The sequence below is a fragment of the Euprymna scolopes genome, chromosome 1 (genome assembly GCF_053919585.1).
Source record: "Euprymna scolopes isolate OS-2025 chromosome 1, ASM5391958v1, whole genome shotgun sequence".
Lineage (NCBI taxonomy): Eukaryota > Metazoa > Mollusca > Cephalopoda > Sepiida > Sepiolidae > Euprymna > Euprymna scolopes.
Window position 1 is genome coordinate 570496 of NC_136482.1, and position 27690 is coordinate 598185.

Below are 27690 nucleotides of genomic sequence, written 5' to 3' on the forward strand. Positions count from 1 at the left end.
GTGTAAAGTGGATAAAAAAATAAAAAAAATAATTAGGATGTAACAAGTTAAGAGACAGAAGGAAAGAAGTAAAAATAAATTAAGAAATCGAGATGGAGAAATTAAAAAAAATAAATGTTCAATGAGAAATTATCTAGTTGGAGACAGTTCTCTAAGGCAAGATGTGGGAGTGTAAATGCCAAGCCTTTAAACAGGTCCTTATTGGATGCAAAGCCAGTGATGAAATATTTTTTATGAAAAGCCAAAACAGATAAATAAATATATATATAGGTTAATTTGTGAGGAAATTGTCTTTGTACAGTTTAGATAGTGATTCAAAGAAGTGTGTTACTGTTGGTTGTACAAAGTCTGCAGATTTTTTTTTTTTGGGGGGGGGTATTCAACTTTTGGATAAAAATATAGAAGGAAGAAATTTAACTTTTTTTTTTTTAAAAGGAGGTCAAAAGCCCAGAAGTGTCCATAAATTCCAAGTTACGTTTTAATATATACGCATTTGTCATTCCCGATTTGAAAATACCTGCACCATGCATCATCTATCCTTAATAGATGGTGCAGGTATTTTCTGAGTGTCTTTTGCATATACAAAAAGCAAGACAAATGAAGAAATAGTCATTTGCAGAGATAAATCTTTGTTGTAGATAAGTCGAGATATCCAGTGAAAAATGAGATCGTATCTTCACAGAGAGAATTAGAAAAGTCAAAAAGCCAAAATGTAAGAGGAAGTAGGCCAAAAGTGCTGGGATGGGGTGAGTTTAAGAGAATGTGCTAGAGGTCAGTAGGGAGGGGAAGTGATAGATGTTAAAGTTTAGTTCTGTTTCAGTTAGGGGAGGGGAAATAGATATTGAAACTTTATTGATTATTTTCAATGAATAAATCTACATATATATTACTATATAGTTTTTATACATTCATTTTCTCTCTTTACTGACTCATATATATATATATATATATATATATATATTTATTTATTTATTTATACAACTTTATTGGTGTATGTGCAAAAAGTCTACCAAACTCCTATCTGAATATTTTTTCTACAGAGTTGAAATTTGGTATATAAGGTATTTGAGCCTATAGGACACTTTCGATTTGTGTTTTAGCCAAGAAAATAGCTGCTAAGGGGTCAAAATAGAAAAAATAATATTGACCGTCAACTGACGTAAGTCAGCTACACGTTTTTTTTTTTTCTGCGCACGTGTTGATAAAAGTTATAGGTTAAACAATGTTATTTTTTGCAGTTTTTGTATATGTATGGATGTAGATCATATGCTAAGGGATAAGTAAGAAAGCTATATGTTTTGGTTTTGATTCTAACTGATAGCACACAAGCCACTTTTTTTTGGGGGGGGGGATCACTACTATGTATTAGGTATATGATAATTGATAGAGAAATGGCTCTATAATAATAAATACGAAATCTGCATAAATTAAAATATAATTAAGCATATTTTTCGACCAGGCAACACTGGGCTGCCTGCTAGTATAAATTCAAAGAATATATAAATAAAACACCAGACATCTTGCTGATCAACTCCGTAGAAGTATCGCTGCAACTAATGCCCCTGATAGTAGCTCCCTGGGGCGAAAATGCAATAAAAAAATTTTTTTAATTTAAAAAATATACAAAAATCAAAAAAACAAAACAAAAAAAAAACACTAGATGTATCTACCATTAAGACAGTGAAATCATTTTAGGTTTAAAAATGTGTAAACAAGTAAAAATTGAAAACTAAGGTAAACAACCATTATATTCTTCAATTTAAAAATGAGTTCCTTCTGGCTAAATTTTATTTTTAAGTGGTTATTTAAAAATGTTTTATATTAGAAGGTGTCTAAACTGGACTAAATAATTTTTCAAATAAATTGTAGCTAATTACATTATTATACTTCTAATAACATGTTATAACAATAAGAAATGAAAATTGACTTGAAGTCCACTTAAATGCTATTTTGGTTCAACTTAAAAAAATATAACTTTATATACATACATTTATATCGATATATTCCTACCTGTGTTTGTATTTATACCTGTGTCTTCCAATCTAGTCTCTTTTCAGTTCTGAATTTTTGAGAGGAGGTATGAATGTTTGTATTGTTTTGATAAATTGGACAGTTGTTTTCATCTTGAGTGTTATCTGTACAACGTTTTGGTCAATGCAAACTCTGACTATCATCAGGTGTAAAAGTTGCCATGTTTTGGCAGGAAAAAAGTGGGTAGCTCTGCACTCTATAAGGTTTTGAATTTTTGGATCTAGTTGGAAGTAAGTTTACATGAATTATAAAGATAATTTAATTATCAGGGAATCCTAGGGGTATAATTTCTAACTTTTATGATTAAGTTTTAATTAAATCCATCAGCCAATTGTAAGTTCTTAGAAGCATAATATTTACATTAAATATAAAAAAAAAAAAAAAGAACGCTTAGAAAAACGTAATAAAAAAAGCGTACATGTACAAATGAAATATAAGCATGAGAGAAAAAATAAACTCATTTGCATTGTCACCGCTTCCAGTAACAGCCACGCCAGAAGTTAGGATAGCTGACTATAACCAGAAGATCTTTTAGTATTATTATGTTTCTTAACATTGTGTCTGCATCTACAAACTGCTTAAAATGAGTGTGCTTTTATTTAATCATTATGATTAAATACTAATACATGTTGAATGTGAAATGTTATCTCCATGGGAAGGATATCTCTTTGAGATTGTCTGAACAACTACTTGTGTTCTTCCTCCTCTTATGGATAGATGGCTTGAAGTCAGCAACCCAGTGTCAGATTGTTACAAATGTGAAACAAAAATTAAACCAATGCTATTAATTGTAAAATCCGGATATAAATATGCGAGTCACAACATACATAAACAGATACGAAAAGAATTTAAGTGACGAAATAAGCAAACTGAGAGAAACTTTTTTGATACATGACTGATCAGATATCAATAATACATCCTCCATGGTTTTGCGTTAGCTTACACTAATCTGACAAAAAAGTTAAACTTAAAAAGATTTGTAATGAGTGATTATCTAGAGGATTTTTTAGTGAAGTGGAAGGACTTAGTGGATAGAGAGTGGAAATGTTTGCTACCTTATGTATGGGAATATATATTTGTGAGAGACGTTTTGTTTGGAATAAATGTAATAATTTTTAAACAGGGGATGAAATTCATATTGGGATTCTTCAGACGACTGTTCTCGCCTTGAAGTGTGATTTTCACATTTCGGTCAATATACCCTTCAATCTTTGAGTGTCTTGTCAAATTTCGGGAATCTTTCTGTCGAACTCAAAAAAAAATATCAAAACGTGGATTCCATGAACAAAGCTTCTTTCTTAGAACTGCACGCCTGTGGACCTCTGTTCCGTCTGCCTGCTTCCCAACGGACTACAACTTGAATGTCTTCAAGTCCAACGTTAACAAATCCCTAATGAACCGCCTCCCCTAAGTAAACACTTCATCAAATCTCCACATTAACATAATGCACTTGCAATAACCCTCATCCCTGAGTGGCTTCCGGGCCTTGATAAGTGGTGATCACTGTGTAAAAAAAAAAAAAAAAAAAAAAAAAAGCTCTGATGCAAATTTCACAAATTTCAGGTTTTCATCATCTGAGAAAAATAAAGTCATTTAAGAGATAATGTTAATAGCAAAAAGTTTTTCTAGGAAAAATTAAAAATTCAATTTTTCAATTCACTAATTTTAATGAAAGTTCTGAATTCTTTTTCTTCTTTGCAGGTGCCTGAACTCGCTGGTTCTTGGCTGCTCACTCTTCTCGTTCAGTGTCCGCTTATTATGCTATTGCTGTTTAACGAAGCCCAAAATATTTACCCGCTAGAGCGAGCCATACACATCGTGATGGCCTTATTTGTGTGGTTTGAAATGATATGCGGTTACTTTGCCATCCGGACGATGGTTGACTATCAAATGACACGTTTCCATTTACGACAATTCACTGACCTAGAACAAATCAATACTCACCCAGACTACAATCACACTTCAACTCGTTAGACTTGCAGCATATTTTTGTTCCGTTTAGATCAATTCTTGCATTTCTATGCATATTGGTTTGTTGGACAATTTGGTGGCCAGTCACATTTCCACTTGAAACATTTTCAATCCCAAAATCGCAGATTGAATGGATAAATCTCATCTCAAATGGCTCAAAGCATCAATAATGGCTTTGTTTTTAAACAAGTAAATCACTACTTATCAAGTCTCGAAAGCCATTCAAGGATAAGGGTTAATGAACGTAAAGTAGTAGTGTCATAATTGTTAATGGCGTAGATTGGGTAGAATTTGGATTATTTAAGGGGATAACTCAACAAGAATTTTTTTTTATTATTACATTTTCACCCCAAACAAGGCACATTGCCACTTTGGGGCTACTATCAGGGGTAACATCTACTGGGGTACTATGTGAGCCTTTGGGCAGCAAGATGTCTGTTCACGTTACACTTGAACTTCTGCACGTCAGTACAGTTGGGGAAGCAGGGACCTGCAATGGAACTCCAAAGTCTAGCGGTTCTGGGGAAGGAACTACTAGAGTAGAAAGATCTTTTACATCTCTACTGTGTGGGGGTGAGATTTAGCTGCCTGTCGGGTTTGTCAAGGGTGTTTACGTCGTGGGGGCACAAGTGCGTGCAGTTCGTCAGAGCATTCTCCATTAAAATACTTGTAGAACAGGCAGAGGGATGCAACATTTTGTCGATGGGACAGAGGCTGAAGCTTAGATGCCAGTTCAGGGCCTATCAGATTGGCGACTCTCTTTTTAACCTTGTCTAGTAGTGAGAGACTAGTAGCAGATGCACCAGCCCAAATGTGACAGCAATACTCCATACATGGGCGAATGGTGGCCTTATAGAGGTACAGGATACTTTCGGGTGTTAGTAATTTTCTAGCACAGTAGAGAGAGCCTACCTTCTTTGCAGTGGCCTTGCTAATGCTTTCAATGTAATTGTTCCGACTCATGTTTCCTGTGAACGTTAGGCCAAAGAGTTTGAAAGATGTACTTTCAGATAAAGTGTCGTTGGCCATTGCTATTGGTGGTAGAGAAGGTTTCTTGTAATTATTGAAGGAAACTAGTTTAGTCTTGGCGGCATTGAATGTGAACATTCATTTTTGTCCCCATTCCACTACAGATTGGAGGTCATCCTCTAGTGTTTCTGCCATTTCTTTAGATATGTGTTCATTTGTTTTCCTGTCGTGTCTGTTATAGAGCGTGGTGTCATCAGCATATATACCCATCTCAGAGGCAATTTTGTCAGAGAGGTCATTTATGAATATTAGGAACAACAGAGGTCCAAGGATAGACCCTTGGGGCACTCCCGCATTTATATCATATTGTTTAGATGTACGACCGTCGAGGACAACCTGGATTTTTCTCTTATCTAAGAAGGATTTAATTATGTTTAGTATTCTACCAGTGATACCGTATGATCTAATTTTCCCGAGGAGACCCTCATGCCATACCCTGTCAAAAGCCTTAGATATATCTAGAGCTACCACTCTGCCCTTCCCGGCTTTGTCCAGTGAGTGGTATATATGTTCAGAGATTACAGTGAGGATCTGCTGTGGAACGGGCTTGTCTAAATCCATATTGTTGGTCAGTCAGAAGTTTAGCATCTGTAAGGTGATGGACTAGAGCATGGTTAATTAAGGTTTCAAATATTTTGGCGAAAAGTGGGAGGAGGCTAATAGGGCAATAATTTAATGGGTCTGTTCTTTCACCAGAATTCTTGAATACTGATACCACAGAAGCAGTTTTCCAAAAGCCCGGAAAGCAAGATTCATTAGGGCATTTGTTGTAGAATTTGGGGAGAACTGGAGCTACTTTGACTGAGCACTTTTTTAATAGCACAGCTGGGATGAGATCGGGTCCACGTGCTTTTGAAGTGTCAAGGTTTTTTATGATAGCATGCACCTGAGCAGGGGTGATTTTCAGATCGTCTAGCGTGGCGTCTGTCCGCATAGGAAAGTCAGCCAGGAGGTGGTTGAGAGGGTACAGTGTGGAGTTTGAGGCAAACCGACTGGCAAGCATGTTAGCCTTTTCGGTTGCTGAGCAAACAACCTCGTGATTGTTGGTTAGTGGGGAATTGTTGATTGCCCATTATTTACTATGCTGTTGTAGATTTTCCAGAAATCACGAGTTCCTAACTTCTGTGCTTCGATGTGTTTTTTAGTGGTTTCAGTAAATTCTCTTTTAGCTGTCGCTATTTCTTTCTTAACATACTTCTAGCTTCTATGTACTTCTGTCTGTTTGAACTGGACTTATGTCGGTTAAATCTGCAGTATGCATGCTGCTTTTGAGCAATGGCAGTTGCGCAAGTTGAAGGAAACCATTGAGGAGAGTGGGGCTGGCTATAAAATTTCCCAGTCAACCTTTTCATAATATCTCGTTGTTTTGAGCACTGGCTCTTCAGTTTTGGCTCTAGAGTTTAGGGGGATTTCAACCATTGTCACTGCATGATCAGCGTTCCCAAGTGGGCTGTTGGCATTCGTTATACAATCCTCGGGAACTTTGGTCAAAAACAGATCTAGAATTGATGCGTATTGTTCTTGCTGATCAGGGAAACAGGTTGAGAATGTAACCATTTGTGATAGGGAGTGAGATATAGAGAAGCTATGTGTTGTGCTGCCCGCTGTGTCTGTGTAAGTAGAGAATCCCAACCAGTTTTTGTGGCTGACATTAAAGTACTTGTAAGCTAGTGTCGAGGGAGAGTGCTGTGTCTATGCTGTTTATTATGGTGCAGTCCTGGGTCGAGGGAGAGTGGTAGAGAAAATAAAAGTAGCTAATGTTGTGTTGCATGTTAAGTCGAAAGCACATAAACGCTTGATCGTCAGATTCTAGGTTTGTTCAAGCCAAGGGAATATAAACTCAAAGTCCGTGCATATGTCTGTCAGAGTCCTTACGGCAGAGTGGGAGATATCCAGTCATGTTAAAGTAGTTAGAGGGGATGGAGGAGTGTAGGTTAGTCTCACTTAGTACTAAGATATCCGATATATTTGTTAGGAGAAATGCTTCTACATCAGCTAAATTAGTTCTAAGACCACGGATGTTCGTGAATACAAGCCTCAAGGGAGGAGGCAAGTTGGTTTTGTTTGCCCCTAAGCCTGGTTTAAGCTTATTTTTAGATTGTACTCTCATCATATTTTTTAAAGAGTTTCAGTTAGGTAAGGAGGAGCTGAACAAGAGGTTATGCAGAGTATCACACATGCAACACAAGTAGACCATCAGCTGACCTTTCTTTTTTTCTAGGATTGTGGCATCAGGAAAGCCCATCGGGGATAAGTGCAGGGTCCCTTTCCATGCACGACATGACACTACAAACATCCCGATATTATACAACTGTTGATGGAGCAGCCACTCTAAGTGCTACCAAAGAGTTAGGGCCACTGTACTACCAGTCGGAAACAGCAGCCAGGAACTGTCAATCCGGTACCCTCAACCCATCAGAAGAAGGTCAACCCAATCTAATTGCACAGACATATGTAGTACTCAAGCACTCCCAAGTGCCCAGTTTTGAGGGATGGGGTGGGATGTGTCGGGAGTGGAGAAAATGGCGTTTATTGCCCTAAACAAGAAACAAGATCTACCACTATGTGTTTCTGTCGAATCACTGTAATATCGTCTCTGCGCCTGACTAATAGGCAAAGAAGGAGTATGGAAGCCGGGCGATAGACAGAGCCGATCTACTCCTTAAGCAGTTTAGGTTTACAAACCGGTAATTTTTTTGAGTCACCAGCTCTAGGAAGGTTGTCATCCAAGACTGAAGAGGCCTCCCTCCCCTTTGGTTTAGTTTCAGAGTTTTCCTTCTCCTAGACGGATGATCTGGGAAGATCTACTGGGTCCGTCAACACTGAGAGGGTTGGCTCCGCGCCTGGGTCCTAATCCAGGTATTTCTGTGACCTTGCATGGTTAGTTAGTGTTACTGGGTTAGTTTGTAGAGGTTAAATATCTGCTGAATAGTTACACTCCTCAAACAAAGTGATTAAGGGACATTGCTATTTCATTGTTACTGGATAAAAGAGGTGAGTAAAGGTCATGCAGTGTAGGCAACTAAGTTTGTAAGCAGGCTTGTTAGGAGTTAATGTGGTTTGAGGCTTTTCCTTTATTTTATTTATATGTTAGCTTAGGTATAAGGTAGCGTTACAGTATGAGTAGGTATTGAACTAAGAGTTGTGCCTAATCTCTGTATATTTTAGATGACAGGAGGGTTAAGATGTAAGTGTAATACAGCACGGATAAAACAGTAGGTAAGTTTTGCGTCATGTGTAATTAGGTAAATAGATATATGGGCTGGTTTAATGCAGGTCGTTTTGCTTCTGAGTACATACTTTGGCTGTTAAGTACCTAACTGGATAGGAATGAACTATAATGCATGTCTTAGAGGTAGAAATGTATAGATGTTTAGTGATGACTATTAAGCAGTTAGCATGTGAAGGTTAAGGGCTGGAAGTTAAATTCCACTACAAAGGCATGTGCAATGTAGGAGTTTAGTGGCAGCTTGGGGGGGGGGGGTTAGAGCAGATTGTTAGCTTTCAAGAGACGGTAGATTTCCATTAGGATGTAGAGTTTCAAGTAAGGTTTGGTTTGGGAGGGGGGAATTTTTTTTTTTTTTTTTTAAACATGCAAGTTACACAGACGCAGTCGCCTTGGAGGTAAAATGTATATTGGAATTTATTTGCTAGCTGTCAGGTGTTTTTTCAGTTATAAGAGAAACAATTGGTTCATGGTGATTCGTATTCCGTATTTATAGGCAGTCATTTAGGTCAGGCTTAAAGCATTGTATCTATTTAGAAAATAGCCCTAGTAACACAGCTAAGATAACTGTATATTTCAGTCACAAATATAGTGAAAGTTAAATATAAGCTATATTCCATGGTTTGGTTTAGGATACTAGTGCAGAGAGTGATCCAGACATAAACAACGTTACTATTCAAAAAGCCACTCAACACGGGGAGGTGAGGGTGCTCTGCACCTACTCCACACTTAGCCTTAAAATTCAATAAAAGAACATATCATAAAAATTTAAATAAACTTGGAAATATGCTTAAAAAAAACAGCACGGAGCAGTAAATGCACAAGCACCTGGTATGGATATCATGGAGGCCACTTTAAGCGAGCATATGGTAATTGCAGATATTAAGTATATCACATAAATAAAGTTTTTCCGACTTCTACATTGGAAAAAAATAAATCCTCGCTTCTGTTAAGAAATCTCTATTGCTTATGCTTTCCAATATTTCCAGTCAAATTTTAAGAACTACAGAAGAGGGCTCGCAAGGAACTCAAAGAGATAAAGACAATATATATGTATATAATTAAAATACATTAAAAATTAAAAAATAAGGTAAATTTAACAGAGAAAAGTGAAAAAAAACAGTTGGCAAGAAAGTAAAAAAAAAAAAACAGTTGGCATTTTGTTAGGATAAGGATGGGTTAGGTACACTTAGCTTGCTTTGGACATCTTCAGTTCTTGACTTGCCTACAAGCATGCGTAACCATGTTTTAGATGGAAGGTGCTTCCTTCCTAACCCGGTCTTTCTATCTATTTATCGTGGGTGCACATGCGTATGTGATAATTTATTTTTTTTTTGTTTACATTGGACTTAAAGGTTACCATATTGTAGTCAGCCAGGAAGCAGGCCAGTGGAACAGTGTTTCACAGGCGGGCAGTTCTTAGAAAGAAGCTTTGTTCATAGATGTAGAGTTTAGATTTAGGCACACATAGAGTAGGGGAAATTGTTAATAGTGGTTGTAGGTAGTCGAGTATTTTTTTAATGTAAAAGTTTAGCAAGGAAGAACCATAAAGTGAAACTCAGATGAGCACCTGTCATGAAAATAACAATAGAGCAGAGACAAGCTCACAATGTCTCTTCTGTGGGAAAGACGTTGCAGAGAAGAGAAAATGGCATCAGTTATTTGGTCAGTCTGTCAGACTTGGATTTGAAATATTTTCTTCGTGCTTAGGTTTGAAATAATATTTTCATTGACCTGGTGGTGTGCTTAGGTTTGAAATTTTCATTCATGTGGTGTACTCGGATTTTAAATGGCATTTTTGTTAGTCTTACATGCTTAGGTTTGAAATTTTCATTCATGTGGTGTACTCGGATTTTAAATGGCATTTTTGTTAGTCTTACATGCTTAGGTTTGAAATTTTCATTCATGTGGTGTACTCGGATTTTAAATGGCATTTTTGTTAGTCTTACATGCTTGGGTTTGAAACAGCATTTCTTAACATCCACCTTCTATCCCCTCACTGCATCTTCACGTGTGAACGTTCAACTGAATGTTTATTGCACTGTCCATGATCACCTGTTTGTTGTGCTAGTCAAAAGTTGTTGCAAAAAAAAAAACAACAAAAAAACAACTGGTGATCTTTATGTAAGAAACATCAACTTACATTATATTTACATTTGGGGAAATCATTGTACACAAATGAAGCATATACATGCAGATGGCCGAATAGCACATCTGATGAAATGTTGATGCTGTAATCAATCAAAAACCAGTTTGTGACTAGTGGCAAGTTATAGTTTAGTTAAACCAAAAAGTAATCGTTTTTTTCTATTCTTTTTTGCAAAAATGTGATTATTTTTTAAAACAAGCAACGAAAATACAAACAAATTTACCTAATTACTAAATCATTATCATATTTTTTGTACATTTTTTCTATGTTTAAATAATGAAAAAATATTGAATTTCAAATGATACCTACATAATTGTCATGTTGCAAATAGTAAGATATCCAAAAATAACAGAAAACGATAAAGTTGAAAATGAATTAATCATGAATAAAGACATTTGTAAAATCTAGCCATATGGTTTCAACTGTTTTTCACGAATAATTAATTTTCTACCTTATCATTTTCCGTAATTTTTTGGATATGTTACTATTTGCGACATGACAATACATGACAATATTATAAAATAAAAAAAAATATAAAACAAGAAAAATCTGTATAGTGTACATATCTGTGACAAAATGAAAACACATTCACAAAGTAATCAACTAGTTTTATTGGTCTCCCGCTTTCGGAGAGGGAGGGACCTATGTTTTCAGTGGCATCCATTAGTCCGGACTATTGCCAGATAACTGTCCACTAGTTTTTCCTTAAATTTTGCCACAAATTGTATTTCATTAAATAGATTTGCACAGTAAAAAAAAAATTTTTTTACAAAAATTCCCGTTGCGCTCCCAGTGACTTAAGAGGTTAAAAATGCCTCAAAATGACACATTTTGTCCCATCCATTTTTTTGAAAATTGGCCAAAAGGTGGAGCCCATTGTTCTTAACATAAATCCAGTATGGGTGACCCTGACAAAATTCTGGTTCGTGGTCCGGGGACTTTTAGTGCTAAAAATGCCTCTTTTTTCATATTTCTCAACAAAAACTTGATGTCTGACTATATAGTGGTTTTTCAAGGTGGTCAACTCAAATATACATGCGTTAAGGCCTGAAACTGCACTGTTATCTATTTACACTGGGATTCGGCATTCCCAGGACTCAAAAATGCCCCAAAATGACACTTTTTGTCCCATAGCATTTGATTCATCCATCAGATTTTCCTGAAACTTCGGCAAAATGTGGAGGTCATTGTTCTTAATATAAATTCAGTATGGGTGACCCTAGCAAAATTCTGGTTCGCATCCCTCTGGGACTTTTAGTGCTAAAAAACATGCCTTTTTGGAGCTCTTTTTTCATATTACTCAAGAACTTGATATGTATATCTATATAGTAGTTTTCCATGGTGCTGAATTCAAATATACATGTCTTAAGGCATGAAACTGCATTGTTTGTCCATTTTCACTGGGATTCGGTGTTTCCAGGAGCTCTAAAGGGGATCACAAATGCCCCAAAATTGCAAAAGATGACACTTTTTACTCCATAACTTTTGTCCCATGCATTAGATTTTTCTGAAACTTGGCGAAAATGTGAAGGCGATGTTGGCTCTTCACACTTCTCACATTCATCATTTTTTCACTAATTTTTGTGGCGTCATCTCACATGCATGTGCAGCTTGTTTTTATAGAGAAAATAATTTTTTAGCAATTAATAGGAATTTGTAGGCATTACAACATATATCTAAGTATGAATTGTTGAGTTATCTCCCTTGTCACTTGAGATCTTTTTTTCCAAATTTGGCAGGCAAGATGGCCTCTCTTCGGATACTCATGAAATTTAATTTTCTTATTTAAAAATAAAACGACTTTCAAGTTAAGATCTTAACTCCCTCATACCAATGAATGTATAAAAGGCAATGAAGTAAAAATGTAGAGAGTACATGTCTGTAGCATGATGGTATGCTGGTATAGGAATGAAGATTTCAAAGAATACAAATTGTTGAGTTCTGGGATATATACACACACACCTAAACAAAAAAATTTAAGATAACTTGAAAATCTTTAAAAAGAAATGTTTTTTAAGGATAGATGTTAAATTCCTCCCACTTAAGGTTACCAATACTACAACCTAAAAAGTTATGGAAAAAAAGATGCATTTCAAACATTTAATTCAGAAATTTACATTTTTATAAAATGAAGCATTTTACACTTGATCAAAATTATAAGACCAGGGGTATAAATTGTTTTTTAGTTCAGTTATAGATTAGCAATCACTGCCAAAAGCAAGCAAACTTACCAAAGTTGAGCATGCTCAAATTCTAGATTTCCATAAGCAAGATTTGCCAAAGCAGGCAATTGCAGCAAAACTGTGATTTGCAACTTTCTAAAGAACAGTGAGAATTATGGAAAAACAAAATCCATTGATAGACCCCTCAAAATTTCACCTGCATTAAATAGGTGAATAAAATGGATTGTTGTGAAAAACAGGAGACTTTCTTCTCATCAAATTAAGCCAGTCACAGATGCTGATTACAGTCCAGTAGGCATGGTAAATAAAAAGCATCAACAAATTCCTCCCTTGCTTCCATGTCACAAGGTGAACCACTTAAGGTTTGATCATGAATATCAAACATGAGATATTGAAAAATGGAAGAAAGTCCTGTTTTCTAATGAGAAAAAATTCAATCAAATGGTTCTGATGGCTTCCAACGATAGTGGCATAACGAAAACATGCCTCCTGAAATTTACTCCACACATCATAGTGGTGGAGAGTCTCTAATAGTATGGAGTGGAGGTGCCTTTTCTTACAGAGGAACAATGGAGCTCCAGATGGTGCAGGGTCGTCAGACAGTGGCTGGTTATGTTAGCATGCTACAAAAAGCATTGTTGATGACGGAGGGCCATCATTTGTATGGAGATGGATGGTTATTCCAACAGGATAGTGCTGCAATCCATGCTGCATAACGAACCTTTATCTTTCTGCAAGAAAATGGAGTTCATCTCTTGGGACATCCTGTATGCTCACTGGACTTTAACTCAATTGAAAATGTTTGGAGATGTATGACAAGAAATATTTAGCAAAATGGCAAACAATATTCAACAAAAAATCAACTTCATGAAACTATCTTTAAAAGCTGGAGCAACATCTCTCGCAACTTTCTAGAAATGCTTATTTCTAGTATGCCCCAAAGAATTTTTGAAGTCATCAAAACCAGTAGAGGTAGATCACATTAAATTTGGTTGTTGAAGGTTTTCATACATTTTTTATACAATTTTGTCAAATTCATACCCCTGTTCTTATAATTTTGATCAAGTGTAAAATGCCTCAGTTTATAAAAATATAAATTTTGGAATCAAATGTTTGGAATGTGGTTTATTTTCACATAACCTTTTAGGTTGTTAACCTTAAATGGGAGGAGTTTAAAGTCTATTCTTAAAAAAGCGTTTCTTTTTAAAGAGTTTCAAGTGGTCTTAAATTTTTAATCAGAAGTGTATTTAAAAAAAAAAATAAAAAAAAACTATTAACCTGATCTTTTGCCTATCTAAATGATTTCCTTGTTTTCATTAGTGTTCGTAAAATGAAGATAACATGTTGAATTCAAAATAGATAAAACCCAAACTTTATCAGAATTAGATCCAGATGATCAAGTATGAGTTACTATAGAGTCAATAAATTTTCTCAGGCAAATTTTCATTAACTTATGTATTCGCTGTGCCTGTTTGTTTCAACATGTGCTTTCAAGTCTATATAATTGTTAAATCTCTTTTTGTCACTGGTCCAAGATATAAACTCTTTGACAGCGAGTGAAACAACACAGTTGATCTATAAAATTATATTTTTTTTATTTCACACTGGCAATCAGCTTTGGATTTAAAGTTATTACTGGTGTTTTTCACTGAAGGCATATAAGGATGTACGCGATGAAGAAATGTGTCAAGCTTGCTCTCTCCCTCTGACCGACTGCTCCACTTTCTCTTTGCAACGATTTATATAAACATTCTTTTCCCATTAGAATGTTTAATATTTCTTTTGACTGATATCCTCTCATATATTTATGAGTCAAATTATGCATTCTATTGGAAAATGTTGGAAAGTCCTGCATTCCTCACATGGAATTAATCTGCGTGTATGCAACCAAGCAAATGCTTCTTTTCCCAGGGTCGCCTGCCAACATCCAACAATATTACCCTAACGTATATAACTGACACTAGTTTTCTACTTTATCACATGCTGGTTTCAATGACATCAGCAATCTTTTCATATATTGGAAAGAATTTTGGATCTACTTTGGATGACTGTATCATCATATATAGTTCAACATTCAATTTATATGTTGGCATGTCTCGGATAGCTTTAAGAAATCGATTTTAAAACTAAAATATCTACTAAATCTTTATTTCTTTACCGTAAACCTACTTTTATTACTTCCTGCAAAAAACTAACATTCTCATCTCCTGCGATATACATGCAACTGGAGATCGTTTGTGAATTTAATATTCCCATGATACTTCTTCCTTTAGAGTAAGCCAGTTCAACCTGCCATGGGTAAATGTCAGGTTTAAATGTACTTTTCTGACATGAATGAGCATTTTTGTACATTGCTCAAACAATCTTCACCAACCAATTCAATGCTGCTAAGACTAAGCTTGTTTCCTTCAATAACTACAAGACCACCAATAGCAATGGCCAAGAATACATTACCTGAATGTACTTCTTTTAAACTCCTCGGCCTAACGTTTACAGGGAATATGAACTGGAATAGATACATTGAGAGCATTGCCAAGGCTGCTGCAAGGAAGGTTGGCTCCCTCTACCGTGCTAGAAAACTACTTATGCCTGACAGTATCCTATACCTCTATAAGGCAACCATTCGCCCATGTATGGAGTACTGTTGTCACATCTGGGCTGGTGCATCTGCTTCTTGTCTCTCGCTCCTCGACAGGGTTCAAAAGAGTCGCCAACCTGATAGGTCCTGAACTGTCATCTAGGCTTCAACCTCTGTCCCATCGACGAGATGTTGCATCCCTCTGCCTGTTCTACAAATACTTTAATGGCGAATGCTCTGACGAACTGCAAACACTTGTACCTCCCCGACGTAACTACCCCCGACAAACCCGACAAGCTACTAAGTCTCATCCCTTTACAGTAGAGATCCCTAGGTGCAAGAAAGCCTTTTACTCCAATAGTTTCTTCCCCAGAACTGCGGGTCTTTGGAACTCCCTTCCGGGATTCTGCTTTCCCAACTGCAACGATATGCAGAAGTTTAAGTGTAATGTTAACAAACATCTTTCTACTCATCTCCCTTCATAATGACCCCGCTAATTAAGTCCCTGATAGTAGCCCCCTGCTTCAAAGTGGCACTGTGCCTTGTATGGGGTGAAAATTGAATTAAAAAAAAAAAAAACCATGTGACGATTTCTTCATGATTACTTTCACATCATTTAACAGCTTTCTGTCCTTTGTTCCTAACCAGCAGATAATCAACAGAATATTTACTGTATTCAGATTTTACTCACGTCTGAGAATATCTTGTACCTCTACAAGGCTACCATTCATCCATGTATAAAGTAGTTGAGCTGGTGCATCTGCTATTAGTCTGTCACTCCTGGACAGGGTTCAAAAGAGAGTTGCCAACCTAATAGGTCCTGCAATGTCAGCTAGGCTTCAACCTCTGTCCCATCGACGAAATGTTGCATCCCTCTGCTTGTTTTATAAGTATTTTAATGGTAGGTGCTCCGCTGAACTGCAAGCCCTTGTACGCCCTCAACATAAATACCCTCCCCCCCATAAACAGCAAAATCCCACTCATACGCAGTAGAGATCCCCAGATGCCAGAAAGCTTTCTACTCTAATAGTTTCTTTCCTTGGACTACAAGATTTTGGAATTCCCTTCCAGGTTCCTGTTTCCCTGATTGTATTGACATGCAGAAATTCAAGACATCTTGCAGTTCAATTCCCTACATAGTATCCCTGCAAATTATGTCCCAGATAGTAGCCCCTATATCAAAGTGGTACTGTGCCTTGTTTGAGGTGAAAATGCAATAAAAATAAAAATGGGTTTCAGAAAGAGATGAGCCTTTGGACTTTAAGCTCTTGGACTGTTTATGTGCATGTATATCTTTGTCAGTCTTTTTCAAAATATTCTATTGATGGATTTAAAACCATGACTGGCTATCAGGCATGTGTGTGCAGTGTGATAATGCATGGAAGTGAAACCTGAGGTTGAGGATATGTGTTGCATGGGGAGAAATGTTATAAGAATGATATGATGGATATGTAATGCCTGTCTTAAAGACACGTTTACATCTGATATATGCACATAAACAGTCAAATACACACAACTAACCACATGTAAAGACTAAGCTAAGGTTTTTGCAGAGAGTTGTTAACATCCTCCTACATACAGCACTTGGTATTCCCAAATGGTCACCCATCTGGTACTGACCAGACTTAACCTTGTTTAACTTTGATGATCTAATGAGAACCAGCATGTTAACGTGATTATGCCATATATAACGGTACATTTAGTGATAGCTTTAATGTTAAAGTAGGATTACGTCAGTGTTCTGTGCTGAGTTTGTCATTTGTGTTTTACAAGCATTGTCCAGAAAATTTTTGAATCGGTTGTGCAGAAGAGTTGCTGTATACTGATGATGTAATACTTGCCTGTGAAACAATGAATGATCTCAGCTGGAATATCTACAAGATGACTTCAATACATTTCCACACTTTTTTGTTTAGCTTTAATGTTAAAGTAAGATTACATCAGTGTTCTGTGCTGAGTTTGTTGTTTTTCATTTGTGTTTTACTGTACGACAATCATTTGCCAAAGAAAGTTACTTAATTTTTCATGAGACATCTCGGGAACGTAATGTCCTAGGAATGGTAACCACCTCCCCAGGTGAATGACACGGTGTGCACATGGACAATAAAAACATCAAAGATGAACCACTGTGGTTGACTTGACATCAGCTACTTTTATTTTTTTTTTTAACATTCAATCTTCACCCCAAACAAGGCAAGTGCCACTTTGAAGTAGGGGGCTACTATCAGGGACAATTTGCGGGGGCATTATGAAGGGAGAGGAGTAGAAAGATGTTTGTTCACATTACTTGAACTTCTGCATATCAGTACAGTTGAGAAAGCAGTATCCTGGAAGGGGGCCCTGTCGGTGGGGCATTAGAATACGCCCACTGCCCCCTGCAGAGGGTAAAAGTCCCTCAATGGCGGTTCTGGATATGACCTTAAACTATATCCAATGGTGAGGGCCCCAGCTTGTGGGCTTTGGGGAGTGTGGAGCCACCCTTTAATTACCATTGCTCCCAGATCCACTCTGACCCGGAGTGGTAGTACCTGTTAGGGTCCCAACTATGGGTTAAATAGAAACCAACGTGAAAACAACAAATATATTCTATTAAAAAAAAATTTTTCTTCAAAGTCTTTGGATTCGGCATTAAATTACCCGAAAAGGATTGATATGCTGCAAAACAAAAACAACAACCAGCCTGGAAGGGAGTTCCAAAGACTTGCAGTTCTAGGAAAGAAACTATTGGAGTAAAAAGCTTTCTTACACTTAGGGATCTCTACTGGAAAAGGGTGGGACTTAGTTGCTTGTCGGTTTGTCAGGGGTAGTCACATCAAGGAGGTACAAGTGCTTGCAGTTCGTTAGAGCAGCCACCATTAAAGTATTTGTAGAACAGACAGAGGGATGCAATATCTTGTCGATGGGACAGAGGCTGAAGCCTAGATGACAGTTCAGGACCTATCAGGTTGGCGACTCTCTTTTGAACCCTGTCCAGGAGTGAGAGACAAGCAGCAGATGCACCAGCCCAAATGTGACAGCAATACTCCATACATGGTCGAATGGTAACCTTATAGAGGTACAGGATACTGTCAAGCGTAAGTAGTTTTCTGGCACGATAGAGAGAGCCCACCTTCTCTGCAGCAGCCTTGGCAATGCTCTCAATGTATATATTCCAGTTCATGTTCCCTGTAAACGTTAGGCCGAGGAGTTTAAAGGAAGTACTTTCAGGCAGTGTATTCTTAGCCATTACTATTGGTGGTAGAACAGGTTTCTTGTAGTTATTGAAGGAAACAAGCTTAGTCTTGGCAGCATTGAATGTGACCATCCATTTTTGTTCCCATTCCACTACAGATTGGAAGTCATTCTCTAGTGTTTCTGCCAGAACTGGTGCTCAGCTACTTTGGAGATAACAGACTGAGCATATAGCTCTCTTGCATTTTTATTACTCGTTTACAGTGGTTGCTGGCAGTCCTGAAAGCAGCTTTAGTCTCAGTACATCTATTATGTTGGTAGCTATGGAAAAATTGATTTCTGTGCGCGATGGCAGCAGCACATTCAGGGGAGAACCATGGCTGGCTGTTAGGTTTTTGTTGGAATTTTTTTAGATGGTATAACTCTATCTATGCCTACAATTAACCATTCGGTCAGGTCTGATACTATAGAGGACACATCCTTTTTAAACATGGAATGCAGAGGTAGGTCAGATATGAATGTACGGAATCTGTCCCAGTCAGCCATAGAGTATCAATATACAGTACGGTGGAGAAGTACGTCTGAAAACTTATAACATTTCATTTTTATCTTAACTGTTATAACGGAGTGGTCAGAGGATCCCAGAGGAGATAGAACGGAACATAAACACAGCTCAGGTGATGTTGTGAGGAAAAGGTCTAGAAGGCTTACATATTGACTGGGTGTATCGGGCACACGGGTAGGTTCGTGAACAATCTGAGTGAGGTCATAGGCAATGGCAAAGATCTAGAAGTGAGGTATGTTGGTCTTGCTGGTCTGGGAAACGTGTCAGGAATGTAACCAACTGAGATGGGGAATGGGATATAGAGAAGCTATGTGTTGTGCTACCAGCTACATCTGTGTAATTAGAGAATCCAGGCTAGTTACTGTGGTGGACATTGAAGTCACCAAATACATGTACTTCAGCGCTAGTATCGAGGGAGAGTGCTATATCTATGCTGTCTGAGACTTTGTTAATTAGGGTACAGTCCTTGGTTGCGGGAGAGTGGTAGAGAAAATACAAGTAGCTAATATTATGTTGCATATTTAGTCTGAAGCACATAAAGGCCTGGTCGTCTGTTTCTAGTTTTATTTCTTTAGTCATGGAGAGGGTGTTACGAATATAGACTCCAAGCCCATGCATATGTCTATCCGAGTCCTTACGGCAGAGTGGAAGATAAACAGGCATGTTAAAGTGGTTAGAGGGAATGGAGGAGTGTAGGTTAGTTTCACTTAATGCTAAGATATCCAGGGTGTTTACAAGGAGATATGATTCAACATCATGTTTACAAGGAGATATGATTCAACATCGCGGATATTCGTAAATGCAAGCCTCAAGGGAGGAGGTAGATTTTTCTTTACATAGGCATCACCACTTATCAAGGCCAAGAGGCCACTCAAGGATAAGGGCCTCTTGGAGTGTACAGTAGTCAAAAGGATAATATAGTAATCGATAGTAATGAAAGTTTGGTAAATTTGTTAACTTAAGTGGAACGGCTCATCCAGAACTTGTTTACGTTGGACTTGAAGACAACCATATTGTAGTCAGTTGGAAAGCAGGAAAATGGAAGACAATTCCACAGGCGTGCAGTTCTAAGAAAGAAGTTTTGTTCATGGAATCTATGTTTAGCTTTAGGCACAGATAAAGGGTGTGGGAATTATTGATAGTGTTTTCAGCTAGATGAGTGTTTCTTGTGAAAGTTTGGCGAGGGGGGACCATAGACTGAAGCTCAAGTCAAGCACGTTCAATGAAAATAACAATAAAGCAGAGACAAACTTGCAACATCTATTCTGTGAAATAGAGTTTGCGGGGAAGAGAAAAGGACATCTCCTACGAGACTACGAAGTCTATTTTGAACTCTATCAAGGCAGAAAAAGTCCTTTCTAACAGCTCCTGCCCAAATGTGGCAACAGTATTCCATCCTTGAACATATCTGGCTCTTAAATAAAGAATTGCATCGATAGAAGGATCCCATCATTCGGCCTTGGCAACAGATTTGATGTAAGTGCTCCGTTTAAGATCAGGAGTAAAGGTCAAGGTTGTCAAAAGTTAAGGCCTCCTCAAGATGAAACCATTCATTTCAATTTTCAATTGGTTTTGAGTTTGGTCCAGCATTAGACATCCACTAGTAGGTCTCATCTCTGATCTCTTTGGTCACCATTTGCATCTTTACTCAAGCCACATGATCATGCATAAGCATGTATATCAGCGAAAAGTTTCTCATCATCAACTTCATTCGATTCACTCTCATATTTACTTGGAGAATAAAAATTAACTGTACTGTAACTATACATTCTTTAAAGTTCATAAATTTTTTTTTTTTTCTAAATTAAAATACATTTTATTAAATCAGAATTTGAGAGAAAGATATATAACAATCTCACCAGAGATCGATTTGTTTGGAAGTGAATTTCTAAGAGCTGTCCAAGATATGCTAGTATATAAGATGGACATTAAACTGAATATGATAAGATAGTGTTGGATATTGACTGGCCAATGGTAAAAGGTGTGCTGGTCGATGATTATTATGATCATTATTTGTAAAAATGTTATCAAAGTGCAATAAATATTTACAGATAAAATTATTAGTTAAAATGCTTTAATAGAAAGGAATGTTAGTTTTCATAACTAGCACAAACAAAAATGTTAACTTGATGAAAAATAATTGTAGAAGATAAACAAAATAGTCAGAGGGAGAAAGATGGTCCATGGACTGTAACGGCTCAGAGATGGGGAAAATGTCGATAGTAAAAATCTAGGACCAGCGTTGCAGCTTCCCAATGGGGAAGACATCCAGAATAAAGCTGCTGCAAATACCAACAAGACTTCGGATTGTATGAATCTTCATTTGCAGCTTTTCTGAGGATCCGTCAAAGATGGGGCAGGTATGTTTTCCCATTAGCCGATATAAAACCCTAAGATACTGTTATTTGTCCCTTTTTATATAATTGTATGTTCTGTTTAGAGAATCACTAAATGATCAAATATATACACATCATAATAGACACTGGTTTATATATATATATATCCTGACAACATTACAATACCATTACTCCCTCACATTTAAAATCAGTTTTTGAACATATTTTATCACTTTCTTAAGCACTAGATTACCTTAATATGCATTTATATACTAAGGCAATTTACTGCTCAAGAAAATAATAAAACAATTACAAAAACAGCTTTAAAACATGAGGGAGTAATAGATGACTCATCATACTGTTCATGTTAGATATTGGCATGTCTTGAACAGCTTTTAGAAATTTAATTCTAAAGAAACCGTCATAGTTTTCTTGGGCAATACTGGGATATATAATATATATTTCATCTGACATCCTCTTTTTAAAAGATAGAAATCGCCCAATCGTCGAAGACAAGATTCAAGCAAGCAAGCCTGGACGTCTACAGAATATTTTTTAATATATAGATAATACAAAACTTTAAGCTAATGAAGCAAAGTTAAATGAACAAATAATCGAAAAATGATGCTAACTAAATGGTTCCAACAAAACAAGCAATTAGTACTTTTATTTACTCCAATGTAGAATAACAATAAATAAATACAAAAGATGTAAACTTACCTAAAACTGAAGTGTCTATTATATATTTACATTGCCCAAAAGGAGGGATAAATAAAAACCTGGCTAGAGGTAAGTTTGTTCTGAAGCCAATTTTTAAATGATATCAAAGACATATCAGCATGTAAAAACGAACATTAAACCAAATATTGTAATGATGACTTCAGAGGAAAATTGAATCTGGACAGCATAGAGAGATGCGTGCAGAACAGGAGACTTCATTGGTTTGGTCACATTTAAAGAATGTTCCTGGATTAGTAGATGTATAACAGTTGAGGCGTCAGAGACAGTTGTCAGGAAAATATGGGAGGAAAAGATAAGGATAGAGATGTGAGAATGGGGTAAATAAAAACCTGGCCAGAGATAGGTATGTTCTAAAGCCAATTTCTAAATGACATCAAAGGCATAACAATGTAAAAACAGACATAAAACCAAATATCATGATGATGACCAACTATCAACAGAAGTGAAGAAGAATAGAAGATGTAGCATCCAAAATATTTTTTGGATATAAGTGAAGATAAGGGTACCAATCAAAACTGAAAATATTGATAACTGAGTCGTGAAAACATTTAAAAATTTAATAATTTTAAGTAGAAAACAATTAAAATCAAAGAAATGAAATAAAAAAAAAAATTAAAAAAAAAAAAAAAAAGTGAAAAGTTAATTGCTTAGAAATGTCTTTACTTCAAATATCTTGCAACCACAAACATAAAAAAAAATGCAGGCATAAAGTTGGATTATATTAAAATTCATTTCCCTTTTTTTTTTTTCTTTTTTTTTTTTAAATTTACTCCTTTTCAAATGTTAATTGTTTAAAATGTCTTTTTCCATAAATATTTAGTTACAAAAAACTTTAAAAAATATTTTTGGTTCAACTTTATTATAATGCATTTCAGAAAAATGTTATTACATCTATGTATCATGCCGAAATTACTATAAATTCCAAAAAAATATGAAAAATGGTCCAATAGAAAAATAACGTATAAGTAAAAATGTTTTAAAGTTGCTATTTTTTTTTTTTTAGAAGATCAAAAACAGAGGGAGATAATTGCATTCTACCATTTACATTGCTTTGCACAAGATCCAATAACACTATCTTTCAAGTCAGCCATCTTGCTTTTTCTCGATCTACTGCACACTATTTTTCCGAAAATCAGCTCTAGCACACCTTCTCGACCATTTTTTGTAATTTATACTAATTTTGACATGACACTTAAGTACGTAATAATATTTTTCCCTGAAATGCCTTTGTTGGAAAATATGCGATTGGGTCGAATGACACATTATAGTAAAGTTGAATTTTTTTTTTTTTTTTTTTTAAGTCTGTGTATACAGTATCTTATAATTAATTTCATTTTCTCCCCCGATTTATCCTTCTCTTCTTTTTTTTTTATATGCATGAAGAGTTTTCGGATTGCAAAGTTTATTTAAAAAAAAAAAAAAAATTCTTCCATACTTTTCATGTTATCGAGGCAATACTGAATGTTTACTGTCCATATTTTTTTTTTGTATGATTTGGACAAATATTTTGATAAAAGTTTGTATCTTTTGTTTGTAAAAATCAGCAGAATTTTTTTTTTTTTTTTTACTTAAGTAACCATATTTACTTGATACTAACAGATAATGCTTCACAATTCATATTCATTACTTGCAATCATTGAAACAAAACTTAATCTTCTGTTTCAATAATAATGGAATAATTTTGTGTTTAAAATGAAAGAAATTATTTCCATTCTTTTTTTATTAAATGCCAAAAGTTCTTTTTATCATAACTAATAATTAATAGCAGGGAAAGCCAACGTGGTTCGGGATTGAATAATGATCACCAAATGTTTTGCACTCCCATATTTTTATTGTCATCAAAATCAGTGAAATCATCCATTTTTCAATCAAATCAATTGATTCCTGCTTTAATTGGGAACTCATCGCTGTGCACCCGGAGGAAGCTTCACATGCCTTTTTCCATAATACATTGTAATCTACATTGCACTGTAGATTAGATGAAATTAATTTTTTTATATATAAAGGTTTGAATAAAAAGTTGAAAATGAAAAATTCAAATATAATGGTTCAGTTGTGCTTTAAACAAACATTCATTTTGAACACACCCATCATACCAAAGAACCTACAATTTTATATACTGGGTATTTCTGCTTGTGTGGTAATAAAACTTCTCAAATGCACTTGTGAGATTAGGCTGTATAAAAGTATTAACTTTCATCAAAATCACCTGTTCCTTCTTTCATCAGATACTTTTTGGATTATCGATACTTATCAAAGTGATACAAAATCTATCCAAGAACTGCCAGATACATAAAGTGTGTGAAATTTGATAAAAATCGGTCCAGCTGTTTCGGAGGCCATAGGGAATTTGAAATATCGTACATATACTAACACATTTTTGATTCATTTTTATGTTAGCTTGGACTCAACACAGCGGTAAAATGTGGTGTTAGCACGTTGGACTGGTGTTAATCTGAGAAAAGTAACTTAGCTTACTAAGGCTGGCAAATAGTAATCTGCCGTTTTAATGAAATAACTAAAAACAGTTTGTTATTAAATTTATTTACGTTTATGAAGAATATAAATAAGTAAATTAAATGAACATTGAAAAAATTTTTCAATATTAGATGAAATGACCACGAAGTGTTAAAGCTAATGTTGTTTTAATCTCTATTTATATAATTATTGGATGTAAATAACTTCCAGAATCTCCAATCTTTTAATAATTTAATACAGAATTTAAGAATTTCAAATCCAGAAATTGCTTCTATTTGACAGCTTAAATGTTTCAAAATTCCAAAATAAGCTACTTTTGGTATTTGTCCGGAATTCTCTCAATATTAAAAAACAAAAATCAAGAAAAATATGTATGATGTACATACCAGTGATGGAAAGAGAATTTTCTTGATGTATCTTCCTTGTTTCTTGAAATCGTTTTCAAACTGGCATCCTTGGTTAACCATAAAATTTTATTTTCTTGTTTAAAAATAAAACTACTGGATCAATTTACTTGATTTTTGAAATTCAATATTTTCTTTCCATCACGGATACATACACCATTGCACATTTTTCTTTATTTTTATTTTTTAATATTGGTGGAATTCTGGACAACAACTAGTTTTTTTACTGTTGGCAACGAACAAAAATTGTCTTTTTTGGAACTGCTTTTATTTATTTACTTTTTTTTTTTTTTTAAGATTTTGGTGTTATGTTTTTTTTTGCAATGAATATTTTTAATAAAGTTTAAAACAATGTTTTAGGTTATCATTATTATTAAGTTTATTTCATTAATTTTATAAAAATATAGAACTGGCTGACCAAATTTAGGGATATTTGTTGCTATACCTGGTGATTGCTGATTAACCTCCCCTTTCTTGCTGTAAATCCAATCACACTATGCAAATTATAATTTTATTATAAAAAAGCTTTCTGAATTTCTTATTTTCATTAAGAGACTGACTTTAAGAATGGAGGCCTCTGTCGTCTGATGAAATCTTTTAGATTGAAACGGTTTAAATTTATTGTAGCAACATATGGTAATTTTGTTTTTCTAAAATGAATAAAATAAATTTAATTAAATAAACATAATCTTTAACAAATGAAATAATCACAAAGCAGTTAATTTTGTTTATGGTAATGTTGCTTTTATCTTTATTCTCGATTATTCGATGTAAATGATGATTTGTTAATTGCCAAGCCAGATTAAATGACTTTCTATTCAAGTTTAAATTCTTCTAAATTCCTTTAAAATTATAAAATAATTCAAGTAGCACATTTTATGCTCACCACTGCCTACTACATATCATAATCAAGAATTTATCTCACGTGACACAAATTAACCGATCAATGGCAATCCTGCAAATGATGTGGCAACAGTACTTCATCCTAGGACGTAATTGGCTCTTCAGATAAAAATAAGCTCCTTTCAATCTATATAATAATAGGCTGACACATGTTCGTATGTTATCACTTTTCACTCTTTTTTAAAAGATAACTGATGCAAAAAAGTAATTAAAGGAATTTCATCTGATGTTGAGTTGTGTCAAACATGAAGTTAAAATATATTTTCTTCATTTTTGAGCTATGATCAATGTATAGTATCTGTAAAACTTTTTCAAATTGAGGTTTAACGTGATGACCGAGATATTTCTAGTTAAGAATAAGATAAACAATTTGAAGTATTTGTAACTAAGGATGACTAACTGTACCTCTGTGCAAATAAATATTTCAAAGTATAGTATCTGTTCTGTCCAAAAATGGTACAATAATATTGCAGGGTCTCGGTCCATGCCAGACGTCTATAGAATAGACTCCCATAACCGGATATATTCTAAAACTACATTAATCAGAGTATTTAAATAATTGTTTTTCTTTGAAAAAAGATGGTACAATAATATTGTAGGCTCTGTTTACACTGGACTTCATATTATAGAAATGCCACAAACTCCTACAAGGGTTTTAGATAGACCCCCCCACCTCAAGCATTACAGCAACATATGACAACAGATAAAGAATATAACTTGAATTTCCATAGGTTTCACTAGTTATAATAATAACTAGCAGGACCTGTCGAAATTCCACAGTGACATCTTTCATCTATTATATAAATATATTATATAAAGGGAAAAACGTGTGCGATCATTTGCGTAGGTGCCCGAAAGGCTTTTTGCATCGGTTAGATTTCACAAGAAGTTTTCGCATACTTCCCAAATCGTAGTATCTCGCATTCGCAAATGGACATTGTCTTGATCTTTTTTTTTTTTTCAAGTTAAACAAAATTCCCACCGTACCGTCATCTCCAGTGTTTGTCTTTTTCGTATAAATAAAGCAAAACTATTGGAACGCAACCGCCTGGCCTTCGGGCTGGGTATTATCTGTCCTGTAATTGGTCCTTGGTCAATGTAGGGGAAACCCTTCATACTGAGACAATTACTATTTATTTGGATACTGCCAGAGTAATCCTTTTTTAGGGGATCTGGTTTTTCTCCCACATTAAAAATGACCTTGTGTCTAATTTGCTTTCGTGGGAGCTTTAAAAGCAACACCATTTCTGCAGGTCTTTTCTTTTTGATTGACTACATTAAATTTGAACGCTTTAGACTTCCAGTCACATCATGGAGTAGCGGTAAGACGTCAGATTTTCTTTCACTTTCTTTTCCGCATTCACGTCATGGGTTTGAGCCTGCCTGCCTACTACCACTTTTTTTTTTTTTTTTTTTTTTTTTGCTCACCACACACTGTTCCAAACATCCGGGCACTCAGACTAGTATGTAATATATTGCTGCTGGACATTTTGTGGCTGTTCAACATGAATGGAGACTCAGCGATATTATTGTAACCATGTTATTAAAACTGTGAGAGTATTTATCAAAGTAATCTGGTTAATGTAGTATCAGAATACATCTGGTTATACAGTTTATCATTAATTAGCATATAGATATGTTAATTTAATGTTCGTAGTATGTTATCACCTCCTAATCAAATAATTTATAATCTGGAAACGGTAACATATGTACGTATGTCAAAGGTATTCCCATATTAATTTATAAGAAGAAAAAAATAGTTTTATGGCATATCCAACATTTTGGATAAAACAGAATGCCAATGATATACAATTATTTGCGATCATCATAGATTTGAAACCTGTTTAGCAGATTTCATAAATCGCGATAGTATCAACAAGACCAATCACCCCCCCCCCAAAAAAAAACAAAACAAAAAACAAATG

The 27690-nt window shown here is 35.3% G+C and overlaps 1 protein-coding gene across 1 annotated transcript in view; it reads left to right on the top strand.

Annotated features, from left to right (window-relative positions):
- Positions 1 to 17120, top strand: part of LOC145281526 (transmembrane protein 17B-like) — a 41282-nt gene extending 24162 nt beyond the window's left edge. The window contains exon 4 of the mRNA XM_080132230.1: positions 3733 to 17120. Coding sequence (XP_079988356.1) covers positions 3733 to 4005 — 273 coding nt within the window. The 3' untranslated portion in view covers positions 4006 to 17120. The remainder of the gene's footprint in view (positions 1 to 3732) is intronic.
- Positions 17121 to 27690: the final 10570 nt, after the last annotated feature.